The sequence below is a fragment of the Tenrec ecaudatus genome, chromosome 12 (genome assembly GCF_050624435.1).
Source record: "Tenrec ecaudatus isolate mTenEca1 chromosome 12, mTenEca1.hap1, whole genome shotgun sequence".
NCBI classification, from domain to species: Eukaryota; Metazoa; Chordata; class Mammalia; order Afrosoricida; family Tenrecidae; genus Tenrec; species Tenrec ecaudatus.
Window position 1 is genome coordinate 130,319,669 of NC_134541.1, and position 26,481 is coordinate 130,346,149.

At 48.7% G+C, this 26,481-nt stretch overlaps 1 protein-coding gene across 1 annotated transcript; it reads right to left on the minus strand.

The window, feature by feature from the left end:
• Nucleotides 1–5: 5 nt before the first annotated feature.
• On the minus strand, nucleotides 6–26,113 carry LOC142422961 (2-acylglycerol O-acyltransferase 3-like). Its single transcript, XM_075528163.1, has 9 exons — nucleotides 25,871–26,113; nucleotides 2,809–2,860; nucleotides 2,255–2,335; nucleotides 2,015–2,122; nucleotides 1,839–1,909; nucleotides 1,465–1,669; nucleotides 971–1,145; nucleotides 250–452; nucleotides 6–160 (listed from the first exon to the last, which is right to left on the minus strand). The coding sequence occupies exons 1-9, from the start codon at nucleotides 26,111–26,113 to the stop codon at nucleotides 6–8; spliced, it is 1,293 nt and encodes a 430-aa protein (XP_075384278.1).
• Between the last annotated feature and the right edge of the window lie 368 nt (nucleotides 26,114–26,481).

Consider the following 26,481-nt stretch of genomic DNA (forward strand, 5'->3'; position numbering starts at 1 on the left):
CTGGGTTAGAGGAAGGTGAGGTGAGCATCAGCAGGGACACCACAGCTCTTCTTGTGCTCCTCAAACAGACGGTCCAGGGCCTTCAAGTAGAGTGTGTGGTAGTGGTCGACGTCTTCCTCCGTGGGGTGGAGGACCTGGGGCACGTCGATGGGGCGGCCCACTGGGGAGACAGGGACGCAGCTGCTGGGCACAGAGCCTTCTCATGCCCAAGAGTATGAAGGCAGCTTGCCCTCAGAGATGAGTACTCACCCACCGTGGTGATGGGCCTGCGGAATGGCATGAGGCCCCAGGAGGTACCCGAGAAGATGCTCTGGCCAAAGAAGATACAAGGAGAAAAGCCCACCAGTTTCTTGAAGGTCATCTGGCAGCGGTACTGCCAGGAGTCGGCAGGAAAAGTTTTGACATTGAAGATATCATTCTCTCCGAAAGAGTAGATGGGTACTAGGGAGGCCCTTGGGAGGAGAGGAGGGAGGCATGAGGCTGGTGGCTGGCACCTGAGTTGTCTCAGAGCCTCTCATCTGCTGCTTCCCAAGACCTCTGAAATCACACCAAAGGGGGGCGTCCACCTCTGGCCACCAAGAAAGATCGGGTAGAAAGGGCTCACCTTTCTTGAGACTCAACGGTGCACTGAAAACAGTTACTTTTCTCATTTTGCCTTTACAAAATGACATGCTTGCCAGTCGGCGTGTGTGCTACTTCCCATGTGATAAAACATGGGCTTGCCTCTGAGATAGTGGTAGGGATTTGAACCCAGGATGCCCGGGAGCCCTGTTTTGGCCACTCTACCCTTGCCTCTTTCTGATGCACAGATATTGAGTGGGGTGGGCGGAGGTTGCGCGCTGTGATTGGCTGAGTGTGAGCACTCAGTCACAGAGGTGGGCACTCTCCCTGCCTCTATGGCCCTTCAGCGGGACCCTGGTGAAAGCTCCAGCATCTTCCACTGACCTCGGGGGACATCAGAGCCACTCACCCATGCCGAAGCGCAAGGCGCACGAAGCCTTTGCGATTCAGGAGACTAAGACAGTGCTGGCCAGGGCTTGAGTACAAGGCCTCCTGCGCACCCCCGACGATGATGACCACAAGCTGTCCGCACGGGTTCTGTGATAGGATTTGGTCCAGGTTCTGACGGTCCACAGAAATCAATCCTGTAAGGGGGGGAGGGGCGTGGGGAGGGGGGGTTGGAGATGCAGGAAGCAGTATTCACCAGCACAGAGTCCCTCCACTTTATGGGAAGGGTGAGCTCCAACTTCTGTCCCATATCCCCTCATCCCACTCTGTGTCAGCCTCTAGTCCACATGCCTGCACCAGATCACCAGCATCCACTCAAAGCACCTGAAGCGAGTGGTGCTGGTGGAGGTGTGACTCTAGCCCTGGGCACTGTTTCCTGCTGCTGCTACTCCTCCTCCTCCTCCTCCTCTTCATCACCTCCTCCTACTCTTCTTCCTCCTCCTTCTCCTTGCTCACCAGAAGTCATGAGATATTCACGGTAGATGGGGAGGTAGAAGACGCCTGCCAATGTGGTAAACAGGGACCGGAGCCCAGGGAACTGCTGGGAGAAGGCGTTGCTCTCTGTGCAGAAATTGCTGAATAACCCGATGCCCATGATCCCGTGGGGGTGGGCGCCCATCACGTAATTGCGGTCCGGGGGCAACTCGGCTGTTTTCACCATCTGTGGGTGTTCCGGCAGGATTGGGGAGGGAGAGACAAAGGGAACATCACACTGGGAAAAGTTAGTCCTCCTCCTCAGTGGACCTCCAAGTGTAAGGTCCTGGGAGGGGCCAGAAGATGGCCGTGCGCCCCCTCCCCACTGCCTGTGCCTGGGCCATCTGACCAGTCACCTTGATAGGAAAATAATCCCTCAGGTACTTCCAAATTGTCCAGTTCCTCTTCCACGTGGAGCATCTTCCACCTGGGATCACAGGTCACAGATGTTAGCATGTCAGAGTTCTCCCAGGGTCCTGTCCTGCCAATTTTTGCTGGGAGGGGGCCGGGGAGGCAGCTGTACCAAACTCACCTTGGTTGGGGGTGTCCCAGTCCAGGTAGAGCCAGGCAAAGTAGAAAAGAGAGATTGACCACAGCGAGGTGAAGAGGAGGAGGAAGAGCAGGATGGTGGAGAAGGCGCCTGGGTGAGAGGTGAGAGGGAATGAGGAATGCACTCCCTAAGAGCTTCTGGGCTCCCTTGGCCTGTAGGGTGAGGACAACTGGTGGCCCTCTCTCCAGTCCCAGGCCTCCGAGCCTCTCCCATTCTGCTCACCCAGGAAAAGAAATGTGGTCACATAGTACAAGGCTGACGCTGATTCCAGCCACCGCCTTCCTCGGGTTTTCATGGTAGGTGAGGGAGGGGGAGCCTCCATCCAAATGCCTCCTGTCTTCTGTGGGTTTCAGGGTGCCAGAAGGCCCCCAAGCGAGAGCTTGGAAGCCTGCCCTCAGTAAGGTTTATTCAGCCTGGAAGCCTTGCTTTCACTGTGCATGTGATCTGGTGAGTGGCCGTGGCCCTGAGTTCTGTGGACTGCAGACCAGAAGGCTCCAGACTCCTCCCTGGAACTGATCTTTGAACTTCTCCCTATCAGTTTTGTAATCTGGCCCCTGTGCGGACCGGGAAGGCGTGTTCGAGGGAGGGGCAGCCCCTGTGTGCTGGCGGGATTGGTGTGGGATGGGGCCAGTGGAGCTTATCCCTGGGTCCCAGCAGCGCCAGTTGTGTGGTGGGGGGGGGGCGGGGGCGGGGGGCGTAAAATCCCCAGTAGATGATTCCTCCCAGCCTGCCTGATCCTAGGCCTGTTTACAAGTCACAGAGAGGGTCAATGCTAAGGGGCTGCAAGGTTGTCGCACAGCCTGGTCCTGGCGTGCACGTGGTGTGCCACTGTGAACACAAACAAGCGTGCGCACACACACACACACACGCACACACGCACACACAATGAGTGTGCCCGCCCTTCCCGTCTTTATTTCACTCCCTGGATACCGGGGTAGAGTGTGGGGGCAGCAGGTTGGTTTAGGAGGGTTGCTGGAAGTGTGCAGGGCACAATAAAATGCCTGCAAGATAGGGAACCAGTGGAGAGGTCTGGGAGGCTGGCCCCAGCACCAAAAATTAAGTGGATTCCTGTCCCTCCCCCGAGAAGAATTTGTTTCAAAGGACGACATTGATTCTGCAGCTCCGGGAGAGGGACATATCTGATCAGAGCACACGGGAGTAGATGAAGGGGCAGGAGGAGAGAGTGGAGCACAGCCTGGCCCACCAGACCGTGAGGATGATGTTCCTGATTAGAGAAGCCAGTTCACAGAGAGAACATGGCTGGCCCCATTTTGAGACATGATGCCCCTCAGTGACCAATGGCGCTACAGGGGAGAGCACCGGAGAAACAATCTGCGAATTGCACCTGACCTGATCCCACCACACCAAGGCAAAGCACTGAGGTAGTGCAGCGCAACAGCAAGGGAATGGAGCAGCAAGGTCCTCATGGAATGCTGAAAGTGGACTTTGGGTCCAGGACGTGGTTCCCAAACAGACTGGACTGGAAAACACTCCTAAAGGCCAACAAACAATCCTTGAACTAACTACAAGCTTTTGTTTCTTGATGTGTTTTGTTTTGTTCTTTGTCAATGGTTTGTTGTTGCTGTTTTGTTGTCTGGCTGTATACTGTTGCTTTGTTTTCCTCTGTCTTGTTTTTGTGCATGTTATTATCTCTACAGGTCTGTCTAAATAAGACAGGCTGGATGAACTATCTGGAGGAAAAACAACAGGAACGACAGTTCCGGGGGGACTTGGGATAGGGGGAGGTGGTGGGGGGGTAAGGAAGTGGTGTTAACAAACCCAGGGACAAGGGAATAACATGGGATCCAAATTGGTGGTGAGGGGGGAGTGGCAGGCCTGGTAGGGAATGATCAAGGGTAAGGTTACATAAGAAGAGGTATAGCTGTAACCCAGGTGGGGACAGAGCATGATAGTGGGGCAGGAGGAAAGTCAAGGGAAATAGAGAAAAGAGCTAGGTGACAAAGGGCATTTATAGCGATCCAGACAAAGACATCTACATGCAAATATATATATATGAGGATGGGGAAATAACTCTATGTGTCTATAGTTATAGGTTTAGTATTAAGGTGGAGGAAGGACATTGGGCCTCTACTCAAGCACTCCCTCAACGCATGAATACTTTCTTCTATTAAATTGGCACTCTACGATGCTCACCCTCCTGACACACCTGCTGAAGCTAAAACAGGTGAACAAGTAAATGTGGTGAAGAAAGCTGATGGCGCCTGGCTAGCAAAAGAGATAGTGTCTGGGGTCTTAAAGGCTTGAAAGCGAACAAGCTGCCATCTTTCTCAGAAGCAACAAAGCCCACATGGAAGAAGCACACCAGCCTGTGTGTTCACGAGGTGCCAAAGGGATCAGGGATAAGGCATCATCAAAAAAAAAAATCTTACCATAGTGAATGAAGGGGGAAGTTCAGAGTGGAGACCTAAAACCCATTTATTGGCCACTGGAAACCCCCTCACAGAGGGGTATAAGGGAGGAGATGGGTCAGTCAGGGTGCAACGTAGCACCAATGAAGAATACAGCTTTCCCCAGATCCTGGATGCTTCCTCCCCACCAACTACCATGATATGAATTCTACCTTGCAAGTCTGGATGGAGCAGAGGTTGAACACTGGTGCATATAGGAGCTGGAAGCACAGGGAATCCAGGGTGGATGATACCTTCAGGACCAGGGGTGTGAGGGATGATACTGGGAGAGTAGAAGGTGGGTGGTTTGGAAAGGAGGAACTGATCATAAGGATCTACATGTGACCTCCTCCCTGGGGGACTGACAACAGAGAAGGGGGTGAAAGGAGACGCCAGATAGGGCGAGATATGACAAAATAATAATCTATAAATTATCAAGGGCTCATGAGAGAGGAGGGAGCGGGAAGCGAGGGGGGAAAACAGAGGACCTGATGCAAAGGGCTTAAGTGGAGAGCAAATGCTTTGAAAATGATTAGGGCAAAGAATGTACTGATGTGCTTTATATAATTGATGTATGTATATGTATGGATTGTGGTAAAAGTTGTATGAGCCCCTAATAAAATGTTTTTTTTAAAGGAAAAACTCCTGGAAGAGGTGCAGGAGCCACAACTCATGGGCCACAAAAAACGTGTCCACCCGCATGTCTATGCAGGGACAAGGCCCCCACTGTGGACAAGCCTCGGGCGACAGTCGACCACTGCGTGCTTGGCAAGGCGCAGCAGAGCGGGAGGACTCCCAGGCAATGAGGCGCTGTGTAGCGCACAGCAGCGGGTCCTGGCGACCTTGGATCGACTTGATGTCAGTGGGTTTGGGGATTTTTTGAGTTAGCGGTACTCAAAAATATATGTTTTGCAACGTGCCATGTGGTTTATAGATGAGTGTCTAGATTGTAATTTCTTTTTCAATAAGACCTTTAGGCTGCTGCACTCCGCAAAGTCAGCATTTGCGAACAAAAGCCGCTCCAAGGAAGAGAGATGGAGCTTTCTACGCTCGTACAGAGTTAAAGTAGAGGAAATCCACAGCGGCAGTCTACCCAGTCCCATAGGGGCAGGATCACCTAGATGGCAATGGTTATCGAATGGGCTGCCATCCTCATGGTCTGCTGTTTGAAACCGCCAGCAGCTGTGCCGGAGAAAGGCTCGACTCCCATAAAGAGTTGGCATCAGCTCGATAGCAGTGAGATTGGTGTCAGTTCAAGAATGCTTTCTCTGAAGGTTCACAGCCTGAACAATTCCAGCTTTCTTACCCATCAGATCTCCACCATGGTCTGAGTGGTCAAAAGTAAAATGGAAACTGGCTTACAGTCTTTGTGACACACAAGCTAGTTTCCAAAAGAAGAAAAAGGAATGTTTTCACTCTTGCTATTAAAAACAGTAACCAAATAAGTAACTAAGAAAATCCACTTCATTTGACCATGACAATAATATTAAGAATCAAATCTATGAGATAAAGCCCCAGTCAGTAGCCTGGGAGCCCTGGTGGTGCATTGGTGACATTTTGTGTTGGGCTACGATCTGCTGCATGGTTGGCAGTTTGAAACCACCAGTGGCTCTGCGGGAGAAAGACTGGGCTCTCTACTCTCATCAACACTTACAGTCTCAGAAACCCACAGGAGGTCGCTGTGAGTTTGCCTTGACTCCATGGCAGTGAGCTGGGTTTTGGGGTGGTGCTGTCAGTTACGTGTTGCATGAATGTCAGGTAACGAGGGTGGTTCAAGGCTACCAGCAGCTCTGCTGGAGAAAGATGAGGCTGTCTGCTTCTGTCATGATTTACAGCCAGGGAACCACCCCATAGAGTCACTGTGAGTGGAATGGACCAGATGGCAGTGGGTTTGGTTTGATAAGCCCCCTGGTGAAGCTGGTGGGTAGTGCTGGACGTCCATCCTCAAGTAGTTTCAACCCACCCATCATTCTCCCAGGGGGAGAAGACTGACTCACAATGTAGCTATGATTTGAAGCTCCTTGGATACCAGTGTTTCCTTTCCTTTTCTTTCGTTATTTTGGTGAACAAGCATGCATGAGATGCACTGAGTTATACAATGCTTAGTCGTTCCTATGGACCACAGTTCCCTCTTTTGTGGATGACCTGAGCAGGAGCTTACCTTGCTTATTGGAGAATCCGTCCCTGGTAGAAAGCGTGTGCCCCATGGGCAATGAGATTAGATTTAGGTGAGATGATCTTTCCAAGAGTTTTCTTAGAGCCCCCACAACCCTCAGCCCCTGCCCTCACAAAGATAGCGAAGCAGTCCCGGAAATGCCGACACACCTCCCAGTTGCAGGCCCAGGCAAAGGGAGGAGCTGTGCCCCAACTCTCTGCATGTGTCAGTCGTCATGGAGCCACGGCAGGTAGAAGCGGCAGGGAGTCAGGCCTGGCCTAGCAGTACCAGGAGCCTGTCCACGCACACCTGGCTGTGGGCCGCGAGAGTGGCAGCTCTCCACCGGTCCACCTCCTTTGTCAGACTCCACCAGTCCTACTCCTATGTCAGACTCCACCGGTCCTACCCCTATGTCTGATTCCACAGATCCTACTCCTATGTCAGACTCCATCGGTCCTACTCCTATGTCAGACTCCACCAGTCCTACTCCTATGTCAGACTCCACCAGTCCTACTCCTATGTCCGACTCCACCGGTCCTACTCCTATGTCAGACTCCACCAGTCCTACTCCTATGTCCGACTCCACCAGTCCTACTCCTATGTCAGACTCCACCAGTCCTACTCCTATGTCCGACTCCACCAGTCCTACTCCTATGTCCGACTCCACCGGTCCTGCTCCTATGTCCGACTCCACCGGTCCTACTCCTATGTCAGACTCCACCGGTCCTACTCCTGTGTCAGACTCCACCGGTCCTACTCCTATGTCAGACTCCAAAAATCCTACTCCTGTGTCAGACTCCACCAATCCTACTCCTATGTCAGACTCCACCAGTCCTACTCCTATGTCCGACTCCACTGGTCCTACTCCTGTGTCAGACTCCACCGGTCCTACTCCTGTGTCAGACTCCACCGGTCCACCTCCTATGTCAGACTCTTCCAGCCCACCAGTACCCCTAGACCCCTGCAAGTGCCTTAAGGACTCCACACTGTTTGCCCGGGGGCAGAAGGAAGCAGATTGCCAGGTGCCTGGGTACCCCAGATTGCATGGAGTTGCTGAGACTCAAGAAGGGGAAAACCCTGGCAGGACACTAGCCCTTAGTGGCCCCCGCTTAAGAGACTGGATGAGGCCCCTTACTGTGGAGGGAACCAGACTGAGGCAACGCCAACAGCTGTTGCACATTCCCGGCTTTGGGCTCAATTGCCTGGCCTTGACCCCTGGTCCATCCCCAAGGATTTTCCCCTTGACTGACCCACATACTAACCCTCATCAGTCCAACAAGGAAGGGTTAATGATTACCAGAGTTCACAAGGTATAAGGAAAATTGCCAAGGGGTGTGCTCTCGAGGTAAGGAAAGGGTCACTCCAGCCCTGTGGAGGTCAGGACTTTGGGGGTCTGTGAGGAGTCGGGCTGGCAGCCAGCAGTCTAGAAACCGACTTGCCTGGGAAGTGTCTCCTGTGAATGGCCGACCCCTGTGTTGCAATGAGAACAGCTCAGAGACCCCTTAGTCAGTGGGTGGGCCCTGAAGCTGGAGGGACTGCAGAAAGTTTACTTACCAGGCAGCACATAGGTCCTGTATGAGACCCCACAGAATGAAAGACTTACAGAGAAAGACCAAGGATTGATGGGGTGCCAGTCCTTTTTCTAGGCCCAGGATTGTAACACATTGCCCTTCTCCTCTTACACGGTTCAGTCACGTGTCCCAGGGGACAAGCTCCTACTGGGAAATACTTCTGCTTCATTCATACCCATCACAGTGGCTCTTTGAGTAAGGTCGCCTCCCCCCTGGCTGTCAGCAACAAGAGACCAAGTCTACTCCTCCACACAGTGGACCCCTTGGCTCTACAGGTGAGAGATGCTCACTAAATGGACACAGGGTCTGGAGGAGGCAGGGTCAACCAATTTCCAGTGTCCAACATCGGTGCTCAGGCTAGCCTGCTGGCTTCCCGTTCCAGGGAGTTGGTCAAGATCTCTCACCAAGGGGGGCTTTCTCAGAACTTGCCTTACACCTTTCCATCCACAGGGCATATTAGGTGTACGTGTGTGCGTACCTAGAAGAGGTTAAAGGGTGGTGGACCTAAAACACCAATGAAATTCTCAGGTCACACCATCCCAGGGGACATCCTCACGTATGAAGTAGGCAGGCTCCTCAAGGGAGGTGGTTCATCAGCAGGAGAGAGGGAGGAAGGAGAGGGTTATAAAAACAATAACAACCAAACGTATGGAAATTGGCAAGTGTTGGGCGGATGTGGAGATAGTCACCCTTTGGTGCCCTGTTGGTAAAAGGGTGAATCCTCTGTGGAAAACAGTTTGATGGAGCCTCACAGTTTCAACATTGCTCGAGCATCTGATCCAGCAAGACCCAAGGGGCCCAGGTGGCACAAACAAGCTAAGCACTTGACTGCAACGGGAAGATTGAGGGTTCAAGCCCTCCATCAACACCTCCCCAGGAGAAAGACTGGCCTGTCTGCTCTGGTAGAGATGGCACTCACAAAAACCCTAGGGGGGCAGTTCTCCTCTGTCCCAGGGGGTGGCTGTACACAAGCACCTAACAGCAATCATCTACCTTACACACCCAGCAGCGTGAAAAGCAGGGTTCCCAAGAGGTTCTTGTACACCAGTGTTCACAGCAGCCTGACTCCCAGAAACCCAATGGGGGGAACAAGGGGTCAACAGGGGAATGTCTAAGCTACGCGAGTTCCATTCATACAGAAGCACTCTTGTTAGGTGCTGTCCAGTTGATGCCGGCCCACAGACAGCCCCTGAAACACTCACTGTCTGATTCGGCGCCATCCTCACACTTGATTCTGTGCTTGATTGAGGCCATGGTTACAAGCCACTGTGCCATTCCATTTTGTTGAGAGCCTTCCTCTTTCCCACGGCCCTCTAGTTTACCAAGCAAGATGTCCTTTCCCAGGGCCTGGGCTCTCCTGGTACCATGCCTCATGTACTGGAGATGAAGTCTTGACATCTGGGCCTTTAAAGAGCATTCTGACTATCAGACAGGTCAAGGTATGGCAAAATAATAATTTTTAAATTATCCAGGGCACATGAGGGAAGGGGGAGTGCAGAGGGAGGGGAAAAAACAGGACCTTATGGAAATTGATTAAGTGGAGAGTAAATGCTTTCAAAATGATGAGGGCAAAGAATATACAGATGTGCTTAACACAATTCATGTATATATGCATTGTTATAATAGTTGTATGAGCCCCTAATAAAATGTATTTTTAAAGGAACATTTTGGCTGGACTTCTTCCAAGACAGATGTCCATTATATTGGTTGTCCAGGGTACGCTCAACATACTTTGACAGCACTAAGCATATAAATTCTTTGTGTCTTCCTGATTCCATGTCTGACTTTGCATGCATGTGAGGTGACTGAAAATACCATGGCTTGTGTTGGGCATACCTCAGTTCTCAAAGTAACTTCTCTGCTTTCCAACACTCAAAGAGCTCTTGTGAAAGCAACAGCAAATCCTTGACACCTTCATCTTTTCTCTGTGTATCCTGCTCTTATCTGTTGGTCCGATTGTGAGGATTTCGTTTTCTTTCTTTTTTTTTTTTGAGTTGGTGTTCTTGACATTGAGTTGTAATCCATCTGAAGGCTGCAATCCTTGACCTTCATCAGCAAGTGTTTCAAGTCCTTCCTCACTTTCATCAAGCAAGGTTGTGTCCTCTGCGAAGATCAGGTTTGCAGCAAGTTGTTAATAAGCTTTCCCCCAATGCTGGTGCCACATTTCCGCCCATATCAATCCAGCCTCTCTGATGAATTTTCTCCATATGCAGATTGAGTGAGTATGGTTAGAGGATGCAACCCTGACATGCAACTTCTCTTAGACCATGCAGTGTCTCTTTGTTCCGTTCCCATACCTGCCTCTTGGTCCATGTACAAGTTCTGATTGAGTACAATGAAGAGTTCTGGAATTCCCATACTTCTCAAGGCAATCCATGGTTTGGGTTAGTCCACACAGTCCAATGCCTTGGCATAGTCAATACAACCCAAGCAAACATCTCTCGGCATTTCTTGTTTTCAACCAACATCCATCTGACAGGAGCAATGATTTCCCTTGTTCCACGTCCTTTTCTGAGTCTGGACAGAACCTCTCGTTGCTCCCTCTCGATGCACTGCTACAACTTTTGCTGGGTGTTCTTTAGAACAATTTTATTTCCGTGTGATATCAATAATATTATTCATTAATTTGAGCTTTCTGTTGGGGTACCTCTCTTTGGAATGAGTACAACATGGTCTCTTACAGTCATTTGGCCAAGTAGCTTTCTTCGAAGTTTCCTGGCATTGACCAGTGAGTGCTTCCAGTGCTTCATCAGCTTGCTGACACACATTTTAATTGATATTCTGTGGATTCCTGGAGCCACGTTTTTGGCTAACACCTTGAGGGGAGTTTGAAATTCTTCCTTCAGCACCATTGGTTTTTGCTAATATGCTACCTCCTGAAATGGTGGAATGTCAGCTAGTTCTCTTTAGTATTGTGACCCTGTGTATTCTTTCCATTTTCTCTGCATCATTCAATATATTGCTCCAACAATCATACAACATGTCAACCCAAGGCTTGAATTTCTTTTTCAATTCTTTTGGTTTCAGATATGCTGAGCATGTTCTTACCTTTTGCTTGCCTTACTCTAGGTCTGTGCACACATAATATTTGACTTTTTCTTCTTGAGCTGACCTTTGAAATTTTCTGTTTGGCTCTTTGACTTCATCCTTTTGTCCATTTGCCTTAACGACTCTATGATTGAGAGCGAGTTTCACAGTCTCTTCTGACATTCCCTTAGATCTCTCCTTTCTGTCTTGTTATTTCAATGGCATTATGCTTTCTTCGTCACGTCCTACCACAGTTCATCAGGTCTTCTGTCTTTAGTATTCAATGCAGTAAATCTGCTCTTGAGATGTTCTGTAAATTCAAGTGTTCTAGACTCAAGGTCATATTTTGCCTCTTGTGCACTTGTTTTAATTTTCATGAGCCTTGACCTGAGCTTACATAGGAGCAATTGATGGTCTGTTCCACAGTCAGCCCTTTGTCTGGTTTTAGTAACTGATATTGAGCTTCTCCATCCTCAATTCCCACAGACCTAACCAGTTTACTTTCTGTGTATTCCATCGGGGAAGGTCATGTGTATAGTTGCCTTTTGGGTTGATGAAAGGATATTTACTATGAACAAGTTGTTGGTCTAGCATCGCCTGCGCGGTTTCTATTACCAAAACTGTATTTCCCAACTACTGGTCTTTCTTCTGTTTCCAATGTTTGCATTCCATTCCACAATAATTATCCATGCATCTTGATTGCATGTTTAATTTCAGAATGAAAGCAGGAGCATTCTCTATTTCTTCATCAATAGTGTTTTTTGGTGGGTAGATTAATTTCAGTAGCTGTATTGATTAGATTTCCTTGAAGGCAGATAGATACAATCCTATCATAGACAGCATGAGAATTCACGACTGATTTTGCATTGTGCTTATTTTTCTCAACGTTGTATTTGGGGCTCATACAACTCTTATCACCATCCATACATATATCAATTGTGTAAAGCACATGTGTACATTCATTGCCCTCATCATTTTCAAATCATTTTCTCTCCACTTAAGCCCTTTGCATCAGGTCCTCTCTTTTCACCTCCCTCCCCGCTACCCTTCCCTCATGAACCCTTGATAATTTATAAATTATTATTTTGTCATATCTTGCCCTGTCCAACGTCTCACGTCACCCATTTTTCTGTTCTCCATCTCCCAGGGAGGAGGTCACATGTAGATCCTTATAATAGGTTCCCTCTTTTCAACCCACTCTCCTTCTAATATCCAAGTATCACCACTCACACCCCTGGTCCTGAAGATATCATAAGTCCTGGATTCCCTGTGCCTCCAGATCTTTTCTGCACCAGTGTACCTCCTCTGCTTTATCCAGACTTGCAAGGTAGAATTCAGATCATGATAGTGGGGGGAGGGAGCATTTAGGAACTAGAGGAAAGGTATATTCTTCATTGGTGCTACAAAGCACACTGACTGACTCATCTCCGCCCCTATACTCCTCTGCAAGGGATCTCCAGTGGCTGACAAATGGTCTTTGGGTCTCCACTCTGGGTCTCTACTTCCCCCTTCGTTCACTATGGTAAGATTTCTTTTGATCCGTTTGATGCCTTATACCTGATCACTTCGACAATTCGTGGTCACACAGGCTGGTGTGCTTCTTCCATGTGGGCTTGGTTGCTTCTCAGCTAGATGGCCGCTTGTTTACCTTCAAACCTTTAAGACCCCAAATGCTATCTCTTTTGATAGCCGGGCACCATCAGCTTTCTTCGCCACATTTACTTATGCACCTGTTTGTCCTCAGTGAACATGTCATGGAGGTGTGCACCGAATGATGTGATTGTTTGTTCTTTGATGCCTGATAACTGATCCCTTTGGAACCTCATGATCATACAGGCTGGTGTGTTCTTCCACGTAGGCTTTGTTGCTTCTGAGATAGATTGCTGCTTGTTTATCTTCATGCCTTTAGGACCCCAGACGCTATATCTTTTGATAAACGGGCACCATCAGCTTTCTTCATGACATTTGCTTATTCACCTGCTTTGTCTTCAGCACTTGTGTCAGGAGGGTGAGCATCATAGAATGCCAGTTTAATAGAAGAAAGTACTGTTGCATTGAGGGAGTACTTGAGTGGAGGCCCATTGTCCTTCCGCTACCTTAATACTAAACCTATAAATATAGGCACAAAATCTATTTACACACACACACACACACACACACACACATATATATATATATATATATATATATATATATATATATATATATATATATATATTTGCATAGGTACATGTCTTTGTCTAGACTTCTATAAATACCCTCGGCTCCCAGCTCTTGCCTCTATTTCCCTTCACTTTCTTCCTGTCCCACTATCATGCTCCATCCGACCCAGGTTTCAGCAATACCTCTTCCTTACATTACCCTTGACCATGCCCTACCAGGCCTGCCACACCAACCTCACCACCAATTTGGATCACTTGTTGTTCCCTTGTCCTGGGTTTGTTAACAACACTTCCTTTCCCCCCACCTTCCCCTATCCGATTTCCCCCAAGAACTGTTGGTCCCATTGTTTTTCTTCTAGCTGGTTCATCCAGACTGTCTTATTTAGACAGATCTGCGGAGATAATAACATGCAGAAACAAAAAACAAGACAGAGCAAAACAAAGCAACAATATACAACAAAACAACAGCAACAAACCACTGACAAAAAAAAACAGAACAAGAAAGAACAGCTTGTAGTGAGTTCAAGGATCATTTGTTGGCCTTTAGAAGTGTTTCCAGTCAAGTCTGTTGGGGCACCATGCCCTGGCCCCAAAGTCTACCTTCAGAATTCACTGGGGACCTTGCCGCTCCATTCCCTTGGTGTTCCGCTGCACTCCCCCAGTGCTTTGCCTCGGTGTGGTGGTATCGGGTCGGGCACAATTCCCACACTGTTTCTCCGGTGCTGTCACCCGAAGGGCCGTCATCATGTCTCATATTGGGGCTGCCCATGTGGTCCTCTCTGTGGCCTGGCTGCTCTAAATGGGGTCATCGTCGTCAGGGCCTGGTGGACCTGGATGCGCTCCACTCTCTCCTACTCCCCCTTCATCTGCTCCTGTGCGCTCTGATCAGATGTGTCCTGCTCCTGGAGCTGCAGATTCAATGCTCCTTTGAAATAAATTCTTCTGGGCTAAGGGGCAGGCATCCACTTAGTACTTGGTACTGGGCCAGCCCGCCAGACCTCTCCAATGGATCCCTACTCCACGCCAGAATGTTGAATTCACACCTTGGGGAGATGGGTTGAAGTCTGGTCCCTCTATCCCTGTGAAGATATAAACAATACCCTCCCCTTGGGTGGGTTAGTGCCCCATGCCCCCGCTACCCATTTCTTCCTTATTTTCAACCTTTTCTTTTTTCCTTTCCCCACCTCCTCCCCAGTTGTCTACCATGAGCATCCCTGGATTTGATCTGGTCCCTGCCATACTACACTGTCCTCACCCCAAGAATGTGTGTATACAGTAGCTTTTTCCCTATGCACCTTTTGCATTGTTTTTTTTAATGGTTACCTCAGCGGGCCCATGCTTTACTTGTCCTTTTGTGCCTGACTTACTTCGCTTAGCATGATTTCCTCCAGTACTTCTCATGGCGCTATGTGCTTCATACATTCATCACTGCTTTTTACCGATGAGTAGTACGCCGTGGAATGTATATACCACAGTTTTTAATCCAATCGTAAGTTGATGGACATTCGGGTTGCTTCCGACTCCTTGCAATTGTGAACTGCGCTGCAATGAACATTGGAGCACAGATGTCTGGCCTTGGTTTGTTTCTTGCCTCTCCTCGGTGTATGCCCAGTAGGGGGATTGCAGGGTCATATGGTAACTCGATTTCCATCTGTTTTAGGTATCGCCAGATTGATTTCCATAGTGGCTGTACATACTTACAAGTCCACCAGCGTGGATGAGAGTTCCTGTCTCCCCACAGCCCCTCCAGCACTTGTTGCTTTCTGATTTTTTGAATTGGGCTACCTTTGAGGGTGTTAGGTGGTACCTCATTGTTTTAATTTGAATTTCTCTTATGGCTAACGATCGGGAACATTTTCTCATATGCGTGTTGGCCATTCGGATTACTGCCCCTGTGAAACTTCTGTTCAGGTCCTTTGCCCACCTCTCAAGTGGGCAATTAGTTTTTTTCTTTTTGGGAGCAAGCAGAGTATAGTAGAGTTTAGTAATAAGGCCTTTGTCTGATGTGTCACAGCGAAAAATGTTTAACTCACAGGCCATTGACTCTCTTATTATTCTATTGGTGAATTCTTTCGACATACACAGGTGTTTTTTCTTCAGTATATCCCATTATAACCCACTCTCCCTCTACCCTCCCAGTTTTGACACTCACATCCCTGGCCCTGAATTTATCATCTGCTCTTGGTTCCTTGTGCCTCCAGCTTCTATTTGCAGCACTGTACATCCTCTGTTCTAGCCAGACTTGCAACATAGAATTTGGATCATGAAAGTGGAGTTGTGGTGGTGGAGGAAGCATTTTGAAATGAGAGGAATACTATACATTTCAGAGGTGCTGCATCGTACCCTGACAGACCCCTCTGGAAGGGAATCTCCAGTGACCAACAAATGGGCTTTGAGTCTCAACTCTGGACTTGCCCCTTTATTCACTATGGTATGATGTTTTTGTTCTGATGATGCCTTATACCTGATCCCTTCGACACCTCGTGGTCGCACAGGGTGTTGTACTTCTTCCATGTGGGCTTTGTTGTTTCTGAGCTAGATGGCCACTTTGTTTACCTTCAAACCTTTAAGACCGCAGACACTTTATCTTTTGATAGCCAGGCACCGTCAACTTTCTTCACCATATTGTTTATTCACATGCTTTGTCCTCAGCAGTTGTGTCGTGAGGGTGAGAATCATAGAATGCCAATTTAATAGAAGAAAATATTCTTGCATTGAGGGAGTAATTGAGTGGAGACCCAATGTCCTTCCACCACCTTAATACTAAACGTATAAATATAGGCACAGAGATCTATTTATATATATATATATATATATATATATATATATATATATGCATATGCACATGTCCTTGTCTGGATGTCTATAAATTCCCTTTGCCTCCCAGTTCTTTCCTCTATTTCATTTGATTTTCCTCCTGTCCCACTATCAGGCTCCTAGATCGTCACTCTTTATGGAGTAGAAATCCTCATCATTCTCCCACAGAGCGGAGCACATTTACAACTGATGATCTTGCATTTAGCAGCCCAACACATAACACCTCCATCCCGGGTGCTCCCTAATCCAGCACCCATCTTGGGAAGGAGTTGTTCAAAGGGGCTAAGGCTTCATATGAAGGAAGGTAGAGAGTCCAGGATGCAGGTCTATGACACACAATTTCCCACCAGTTCACAGATCTCAGACCCATAGACCCCACACCCTAAGGCCCATTCCGAGGAGTTCAGGCATCAGGAATGAGGTCCCAAATGAGAGGACTTCTGAGGGGAATGCAAGAATAAAATAAACATCTATGAGATATTGTTGGGGGCTTCTATCACAAGGATTCCTGTCACTTAGAAGGAATTTTAACAATCAGCCTCCCTATTCGGCTGAGCTTGGCTGGGATAGGTCAGGCATCAGACCTTGATCAATGCTGGAAACCCTGACAGAAAGTAGCAAGATGAAGCCTAATGAACCCTAGGTCATAACTCAGAGCTTAGAACCTGTCCACCCAGTTCCAACCTGCACCTGCTGCCTCATCATCTAAAAGATGCTGCATGGATGTGTTGGTGCTGCGATTGTGACCATGTCTTGGGAGCAGAAGTAGGACAGCTAGGACACAGTGGTTGTGCCTTGGCCTGCAAACACAAGGGCAGCAGTTCAAAGCCACCAGCCACCCCAAGGGAGAAAGATGGGACTTCCTACTCTCATAGACATGGACAATCTTCCCTGTCCTGTGAGCCAAAAGGGACTTATTAGAATAGGACTTGGTGTCATGGCTGTGAAGGGGGTGCATGTTTCAGTGGAGGCGTGGCACAGAAGCTGAGTTTGAGTTGAGGATCAAATATGGCTGACATCAAGTCTGGCTGAAAGCCCCATGCCGTGGCTTTGAATTCGTGTAACCAGGTCTCTAACTTCCTTCATCCTTGCCCAAGGCACATCCAAACCCAAATCAAAGTCACTGCTGTTGAGTCGAGGGCCACTCACGGTGACGCTACAGGACAGGGGAGAACTGCCCCCTGTGGCTTTCTGAGAGTGTTCCTGTTCACAGGACTAGACCTCATCCAGCTGCCCATCGTCTCATGGCGAGATTTCTCTGTTGGGCTCACCTAAAGGCTGAGCATGTGCCAAGGCCTCGAAGTCTTAAAGCTTTCCCACGACCTCTCACTCCCCCGTTCAGAACCTACATTTCCCCTCTGTGACCTGTGACTACCGAGTTTGCAGTTGATTTCATTTTATTCTGCAAGAGCATTAAAATGTAAGGCCTGGCAGAGCAAAGCTACTGACAAAGGTCCTAAGGCAAACGTCCTTCCATTGTCCTCTACTCCTCTCACTCTGTGACTGTGAGAATAGTGCACCGCCCTCGGGGCTGAATCATTCTAATTTAAGGCTATGCTAAAACAACTTCCTTCTCAGATGGAAGGCTTGCACCTGATGCACGACAAAGTTAGAGCTTATGGATAAATAAATGATAAAGATGTTCCCAAAAGGGAATGAGGAGAATGTCCCCTTACGAATTGTATGTGGGTACAAAGTTCATTGGTGTGGAAAGCCTGTGAGGGAAACGAGATGAACTCACAAGCAAAGTTTACCTGTGACTCATATGTAACTCAGGTGTAATCCCCAGTGCTTCTAGCTCATGTGTAACTCATAGCCCTCCTGGCTCATCTGTAATCCCTAGTCTTCCCGTATAAGTAGAGCTCTTTCTCCATTTTTTGAACTTTCGAACCCTTGGTATTTTACCAGTTTTGTCTGCTTCCAACATAAAAACAACAACAACAATAAAAACAACAATTCTTTTGTTTCTCTCTTTATACGAATTCTAGTGGCATGCTACTCTTGGACATTACTTCACTGGGCATGCAACCCAGAGAAATGTGTAAATCACACATGTACAACTCAACCATAACCTCACACGTGTCTGCTGTGAGACGTAAAATGAGGTAAGCTCGTGTGGCAGGTCCTGTGAATGAGCATCTTCATATTTAGGCGAATTAGAACGGCGAACCAATACTGTTGCTTGCCAAGGGGTCTCTTCCGACCCATAGCAACCCTGTGCACAAAGCATACCAACCCAACCAAACAGAACACGGCCCCATTCTGAGCCATCCTCACCATAGCTCCTGCTGTTGCAGCCACCGCGCCAATACTTCCTGTCAGGGGCCTTCCTCTCCTTCGCCAACCCTCTGCTTGTCCGAGCATGATGTCCTTCGTAATTCATAAATTGTTATTATTTCATCATTTTTTACTCTATCAGATATCTCCCCCTACCCTCTTCTCTGCTGTCCATCCCCCAGGGAGGAGGCTATACGTAGATTCTTTAAATCAGTTAGTAATGAAGAAATAGAAGAATTCTACTGCCTTCAATTTGAAATTAAACATGCAATGAAGTTGAATTGATAATTATTGTGGAATGGAATGCAAACATTGGAAACAGAGGAAAGACTAGTACTTGGAAAATATGGTCTTGGCAATAAAAACCTGCGCTGGCGATGCCAGAACAACAACTTGTTCATAGTAAATACAATTTTCAACAACCCCAAAGGCAACTATAAACATGACCTTCTCCGCATGTAATACACAAAGCCAACCTGTTTACGTCTGTGGGAAGTGACGATGGAGAAGCTCAATATCAGCAACTAAAACCAGACAAGGGGCTGATTGTGGAACAGACCATCAATTGCTCATATGTAAGTTCAGGTCAAGGCTCAAGAAAATTAAAACAAGTCCCCAAGAGCCAAAATATGACCTTGAGTCAAGACCACTGGAATTCAGAGAACATCTCAAGAGCAGATTTACTGCATTGAATACTAAAGACAGAAGACTTGATGAGCTGTGGGAGGACTTCATGAAGAAAGCATAAGGCCATTGAAATAACAAGAAGGAAGAAAAACCAAAGTGGATGTCAGAAGAGACTGTGAAACTTGCTCTCAATCACAGAGCAGTTAAGACAAATGGATGAAAGGATGAAGTCAAAGAGTCAAACAGAAAATTTCAAAGGTCAGCTGAAGAAGACAAAGTCAAATATTAAATGTGCACAGACCTAAAGTAAGATAACCAATGACAACATGCTGAACATATCTGACACCAAAAGAAGTGAGGAAGAAATCCAAGCCTTGAGTTGACATGCTGTATGATGGTATAGGCAAAATATTGAATGATCAAGAGAAGATGGAGGGAAAGAATACAGAGTCACTCTACCAAGGAACACTAGCAGACATTCCACCACTTCAGGAGGTAGCACATGAGCAAAAACCAATGGTGCTGAAGGAAGAAGTTCAAGCTCCCCTAAAGGTGTTAGCCAAAACCATGACCCCAGGAATCCACAGAACATCAATTGAAATGTGTTTCCACTAGCTAATGAAGCACTGGAAACAATCACTGGTCAATGCCAGGAAAAGTGGAAGACAGATATTTGACCAACTGACGGGAAGAGACCATGTTGGTACCCATTCCAAAGAAAGGTGCCCCAACAGAATGCTCAAATGATAGGACAATATCATTGATATCATATGGAAATAAAATTGTGCTGAGGAACATCCAGCAAAAGTTGTAGCAGTGCATCCACAGGGAGCCCTGAGAGGTTCTGGCCGCACTGAGGAGAGGACATAGAACAAGGGATATCATTGCTCATGTCAGATGGATGTTAGCTGAAATCAAGAAATGCCAAGAGATGTTTACTTGGGTTTTATTGACTATGCCAAGGCATTGGACTGTGTGGATTATCCCAAACCATGGATTGCCTTGAGGAGAATGGGAATTCCAGAACTCTTCATTGTGCTCATTCAGAACTTACACATGGACCAAGAGGCAGGAGTGGGAATGAAAAAAAGGGAACACTGCATGGTCTAAGGGAAGTTGCATACCAGGGTTGCATCCTCTCACCATACTCACTCAATCTGCATACTGAGCAAATTCATCAGAGATGCTGGATATATATGGGTGGATATGTGGCACCAGGTTTTGGGAAGGCTTATTAACCACTTGCTGTACACCAGTTCTACGCAGAGGACACAACCTTGTTTGATGAAAGCGAGGAAGGACTTGAAACACTTGCAGATGAAGTTCAAGGATTGCAGCCCTCAGGATGGATTACAACTCAATGTCAAGAAGAGCAACTCCAAACAAGAGAAAGAAAGACAACCAAATCCTCACAAGCGGACCAACAGATAACAGCAGGATGAACAGGAAAGATTGAAGTTGTCAAGGAGTTGCTTTTGCTTTCACAAGAACCCTTTTGAGTGTTGGAAAGCAGAGAAGTTACTTTGAGAACTGAACTACGCCAGACACAACACATGGTATTTTCAATCACCTCACATGCATGTAAAGTCAGACATGGAATCAGGAAGACAAAAAGAATTGATATGCTTGGTGCTGACAAAGTATGTCGAGCATACCCTGGACAGTCAATAGAATGGACATCTGTCTTGGAAGAAGTCCTGGCAGAATGCTCTTCAGATGCACAGATATGAAGACTTCATGAAAAGACCTTGGAACAGGTTACCAGGAGAGCCCAGGCCCTGCGAAAGGACATCCTGCTTGGTAAACTAGAGGGCCCGTGGAAAAGAGGAAGGCTCTCAACAAAATGGATTGGCACAGTGGCTTGTAACCATGGGCTCAATCAAGCACAGGAACAATTGTGAGGATGGCGCCGAATCAGACAGTGAGTGTTTCAGAGGCTCTTTGAGGGTCAGAATCAACTGGACAGCACCTAACAAAAGAGTGATTCAGGATGAATGGACCTCGCGTAGCTTAGACATTCCCCTGTTGACCCCCTGTTCCCACCATTGGGTTACTGGGAGTCAGGCTGCTGTGAACACTGGTGTACAAGAATCTCTTGGGAGCCTTATTTTCATGCTGCTGGCTGTGTAAGGTTGATGATTGCTGTTAGGTGCCGGTGTACAGCCACCCCCTGGGACAGAGGAGAACTGCCCCCCTGGGGTATTTGTTAGTGCCATCTCTACCAGAGCAGACAGGCCAGTCTTTCTCCTGGGGAGGTGTTGATGGAGGGCTTTGAACCCTCTGTCTTCCTGTTGCAGTCAAGTGCTTAGCTTGTTGGTGCCACCTGGGCCCTTTTGGCTTTGCTGGATCAGATGCTCGAGCAAGGTGAAACTGTGAGGCTCCATCAAACTGTTTTCCACAGAGGATTCACCCTTTTACCAACCGGCACCAAGGATGACTATATCCACATGCGCCCAACACTTGCCAATTTCCAAATGTTTAAATGTTACTGTTTTTATAACCCTCTTATTCCTCTGTCTCTCCTGCGGATGAACCACCTCCCATGTGAAGCCTGCCTACCTGGCAGGTGATGCTGACTCTTGGCCTGGTGCCTTTTGGTGTGATCTGAGCATTTAATTGGACTTTTAGGTCCACCTCCCCTTGACCTCTCCCAGTCACGCACATACGCACACCACATATACCCTGTGGATGGAAATGGGGCAACACAAGTTGTGGGAAAGCCCCTCTTGATGAGAGCTCTTGACCAACTCCCTGGAAGGGTAAGCCAGTAGGCCAGCCTGATCACCAATGTTGTACACTGGAAATTGGTTGACCCTGCCTCCTCCAATCCTCTGACCATTGAGTGAGCATCTGTCACCTGCAGAGCCAAGGGGTCCGCTGTGTGGAGGTGGAGATGTGACCCCTTCTTGATGACAGTCAGGGGGACGAGACCTTACTTATAGAGCCACTGTGATAGGTATGAATGTAGCAGAAGTATTTTCTAGTACGTGCTTGTCCCCTTAGACAGATGACTGAAACGTGTGGGTGGAGAAGGGCAATGTGTTACAGTCCTGGGCCTGGAAATAGGACCAGCTCCCACGTGGTGTGCTCCCCACCAATTCTCAGCACTTCTCACCAAACCTCCCATTCTAGGGGTCTCAAAAAGGTCAGCCTGCTGCCTGGTACATAAACTTTCTGCAGTCCCCCCAGCTTCAGGGCCCACCCACTGACTAAAGGGTCTCTGAGCTGTTCTCATTGACAAAGGGGCTGGCCATTCACAGGAGACACTGCCCAGGCAAGTCAGTTTCCGGACTGCTGGTTGCCCACAGATTCCTCACAGAGGCCCAATGTCCTGACCTCCACAAGGTTGGAGTGACCCCTTTCCTCACACTGACACCATATCCCTTGACCATTTCCCTTATACCTTGTGAACTCAAGAAATCATTAACCCTTCCATGATGGCCTGATGAGGGTCTACTGTGTGGGTCAGTAAGAGGAAAATATCTAGGGGCTTGACGAGGGGTCAAGTCCAAGCTATTCAGCCCAAAGCTGCCAATGTGTAAGAGCTGTGGGCAGGTGCCTCAGCTTCTTAAGCGGGGGCCACTATGTGGCCAGTGTCCTGCTAAGCTCTTCCCCTTCTTGGAACTCATCAAGTCCATGCAACCTGGGCCACCCAAGAACCTGGCAATCTGGTTTCGCCTGCCCCCAGGCATACAGTGTAGGGTCCTTAGGCACTTGCAGGGGTAAGGTGCAGGTGGGCTGGAAGAGGCTGACATAGGAGTAGGACTGGGGGAGAGCAACCATTCTCACTGCCGCCCGCCAGTGTGCCTGAACAGGCTCCTGGTACTGCGAGGCCAGACCTGACTCCCTGCCGCCTTCTACCTGCCGTGGCTCCATGAAGACTGACACATGCAGAGAGTTGGGGCACAGCTCCTCCCTCTGCCTGGGTCTGCAACTGGGAGGTGTGTCGGCATTTCTGGGACTGCTTCTCTATCTCTGTAGGGCACAGGATTAGGGGACTGGGGTCTCTGTGAAAACTCTTAGAAAGATAGTCTCGCCCAAAATAATCTCATATGCCATAGGACACGGGCCTTCTGCCAGGGACGGATTCTCCAATAAGCAAGGTAAGCACCTGCTTACCTAATTCCATGCTTGTTCGAAAAATAAAGAAAGAAAAGGAAAGAAAAGAAAACAGTGCTATCCAATGGGCTTCAAATCAGAGCTACCATGTGAGTGAGTCATCCTTCTCCCTTAGAGAAGGATGGATGGGTTGGAACTACTTGAGGTTGGACGACAGCACTACCCACCAGCTCCACCAGGGGGCTTATCACCCCAAACCACTGCCATCTGGTCCATTCCACTCATGGAGACTCTCTGGGGTGATTTCGTGGCTGTAAATCATGACAGAAGCAGACAGCCTCATCTTTCTCCAGCAGAGAGGCTGGTGGGCTTGAACCACCCGCATTACCTGACATTCATGCAACACTTATCTGACAGCACCACCCCAAAACCCAACTTACTTCTGAGGAGTCAAGGGAACTCACAGCGACCTCCTATGGGTTTCTGAGACTGTAAGTGTTGATGAGAGTAGAGAGCCCACTCTTTCTCCCACAGAGCCGCTGGTGGTTTCAAACTGCCAACCATGCAGCACATCATAGCTAAACACAACACATCACCACTGCACCACCAGGGCTCCCAGGCTGCTGACCCGGGCTTTATCTCATAGATTTGATTCTTTTTCTTAAAAACAATTTATTAGGGGCTCATACAACTCTTATCACAGTCCATACATATACATACATCAATTGTATAAAGCACATCTGTACATTCTTTGCCCTAATCATTTTCTTTTTTTTTTCTCCTCTTTATTTTACATTTTATTAGGGACTCATACAACTCTTATCACAATCCATACATATACATACATCAATTGTATAAAGCACATCCATACATTCCCTGCCCCAATCATTCTCAAAGCGTTTGCTCTCCACTTAAGCCCTTTGCATCAGGTCCTCTTTTTTTTTTCTTCCCTCCCCGCTCCCCCTTCCCTCATGTGCCCTTGGGAATTTATACATCGTTATTTTGTCATATATTGCCCTATCCGGAGTCTCCCTTCCCCCTCTTCTCTGCTGTCCCTCTTCCAGGGAGGAGGTCACATGTGGATCCTTGTTATCAGTTCCCCCTTTCCAACCCACTCACCCTCCACTCTCCCAGCATCGCCCATCACACCCTTGGTCCAGAAGGTGTCACCCACCTATGGTCATGGTCAAATGAAGTGGATTTTCTTAGCTACTTATTTGGTTACTGTTTTTAATATAAAAAGTGAAGACATTCTTCTCTTCTTTTGGAAGCAAGCTTGTGTGTCACAAAAGACTATAAGCCAGTTTCCATTTTACTTTTGGCCACTCAGACCATGGTGGAGATCTGATGGGTAAGAAAGCTGGAATTGTTCAGGCTGTGAACCTTCAGAGAAAGCATTCTTGAACTAAAACCAATCTCACTGCTATCGAGCTGATGCCAACTCTTTATGGGAGTCGAGTCTTTCTCCGGCACAGCTGCTGGTGGTTTCAAACTGCAGACCATGAGGATCGTAGCCCAACGGGTCATCATTTCCATCTCGTTGATCCTGCCCCTCTGGGACTGGGTAGAACTGCCCCTGTGGATTTCCTCTACTGTAACTCTGTATGAGCGTAGAAAGCTCTATCTTTCTTCCTTGGAGCGACTTGTGTTTGCAAATGCTGACCTTGCGGAGTGCGGCAGCCTAATGGTCTTATTGAAAGAGAAATTACATACTAGACACTCACCTATAATTCCCATGTCCTTTGGAAGGCATATATTCTTGTATGCCGCTAACTCCAAACACACTGACATCAAGTCGATCCTGACTCAAAGCAACCTCATAGGACAGGGTAGAACTTCCCCGCTGGGATTCTGATATGGTATGCCTCTACTGTAGTAGAAAGTATGGCCATTCTCCCAGGGAGCGAGAGGTGGCTTCAAACTGCTGACTTTTCAGTTAGCAGGCCCCAGCGTAACCCACTGCGCCACCAGGGCTGCCTGCATACTGCTAGACTCTCTGTCTAAAGCATATGACCTGTGGGAAGGAGTGACAGAGGAAGGAGCCTTACGAGCGATCAGAGTCCTCAACGCCATTCAGCTGACCCTGCCTCGAATACCCCCAGCTCCTCAAGACCACAGAGCTGAATTCTTCTCCACACCACCTCTTTTTCGGTTTCCACCCTCCCGGCATCCTGGTGGTCAGGGCCTTCGATAACTTCTGCATGGAGGCCATGCTCATGCTGCCCAGTTGGTCCCACCTTCCCATCTTCTGGGACTACTGGAGACGTGGGGGTGGGTGTGGGCAGAGCTGGGTCTCAGACCCTTCGCCTTCCTCCAATGCAGATGGAGGTAGGTTGAGAATCCTTGGCCCTCAAATTGCCAATGGTGCACACTCGCCCCCTGCAACACCCAGGAGTCCAGTTTCTGAGCATGGCCTTCCCACCCCTCTCCACCTTTAACCTACTCAGACCTGACCAGAACCTCCTACTTGCCCTCAAGGCCTGGAGACAGCCAGGTGGCCTGGCCAGGAGAGATTCCTGAGAGGGGCTTCAGGCAAAACCCAGAGTACTGAGTGTTCAGTGCAGTTGCCACCAGAACACGGTGCGTGCCAGGTGCGCAGGTTGTGCCATGAAGGGGTGGTGGGCATGGGCGGTTAGCCAGAGTCCACGCAGTTCTGCCCCTATGCAGGCCTTGCTTGTTTGGGGCTTCTCGCTCAGAGTGAAGGAGCTCGCCCTGGAGACCACCAAGGCGCTGACCTGGCTGTGGGCGCTGATGCACCTTGCCCCAGGCTCTTCAATGGTCAGTAGGACCTGCTCCTGGGCGCCGAGCCTCGCCTCACTGCCCCGGAGTCCTCTAGTCAGGGCCGCGCCAATCGGGCAACAGGCGACCTTCACCTTTGTCTTCTTTCCTGCCCACATTGGGGGCCTAGTCCACGCGCAGTCATACAGGTGGACATGCTGCTCACGCCCCACAAGCAGCGGCTGAGGCACCTCTTCCATGAGCTCTAAGGTGGCCCTGCCCGCTGCCACCTCATCCCCTCCTAAACTGACCTGCTGCCCCCACCCTCTACCCCGGGCGTCCAGGGTGTGAAATAAAGAAGAAGAACCCCGCACATGTGTGTGTGTGCGTGTGCGCGCGTGTGCCAGCACCCGCGAAAGTGCAACAGCACACAGCCAGGACCAGGGCGCAGGTCCACCTCCCGGTCCCCTTGGCCTTGACCCTCACTGTGACTTGCCAACAGCCCTAGTTTCGGGAAGGCATGTGAGGAATCATCTCCTGGGGATTTGTGTGCCACCCTGATACCCTGCCACCCATACACATACCTGGCACTGCTGGGACACACTGGACAAGCTCCACTGCCCCCACC

Coding starts and splice junctions, on each gene's coding strand:
- LOC142422961 (XM_075528163.1), bottom strand. CDS start 26,113: ATGGAAGAGGTGCCTCAGCCGCTGCTTGTGGGGCGTGAGCAGCATGTC. Junction 2,861..25,870: donor GCATCAGCGCCCACAGCCAG/GTCAGCGCCTTG, acceptor TTGTGTTCACAG/TGGCACACCACGTGCACGCC. Junction 2,123..2,254: donor GACCACATTTCTTTTCCTGG/GTGAGCAGAATG, acceptor CCTCTCACCCAG/GCGCCTTCTCCACCATCCTG.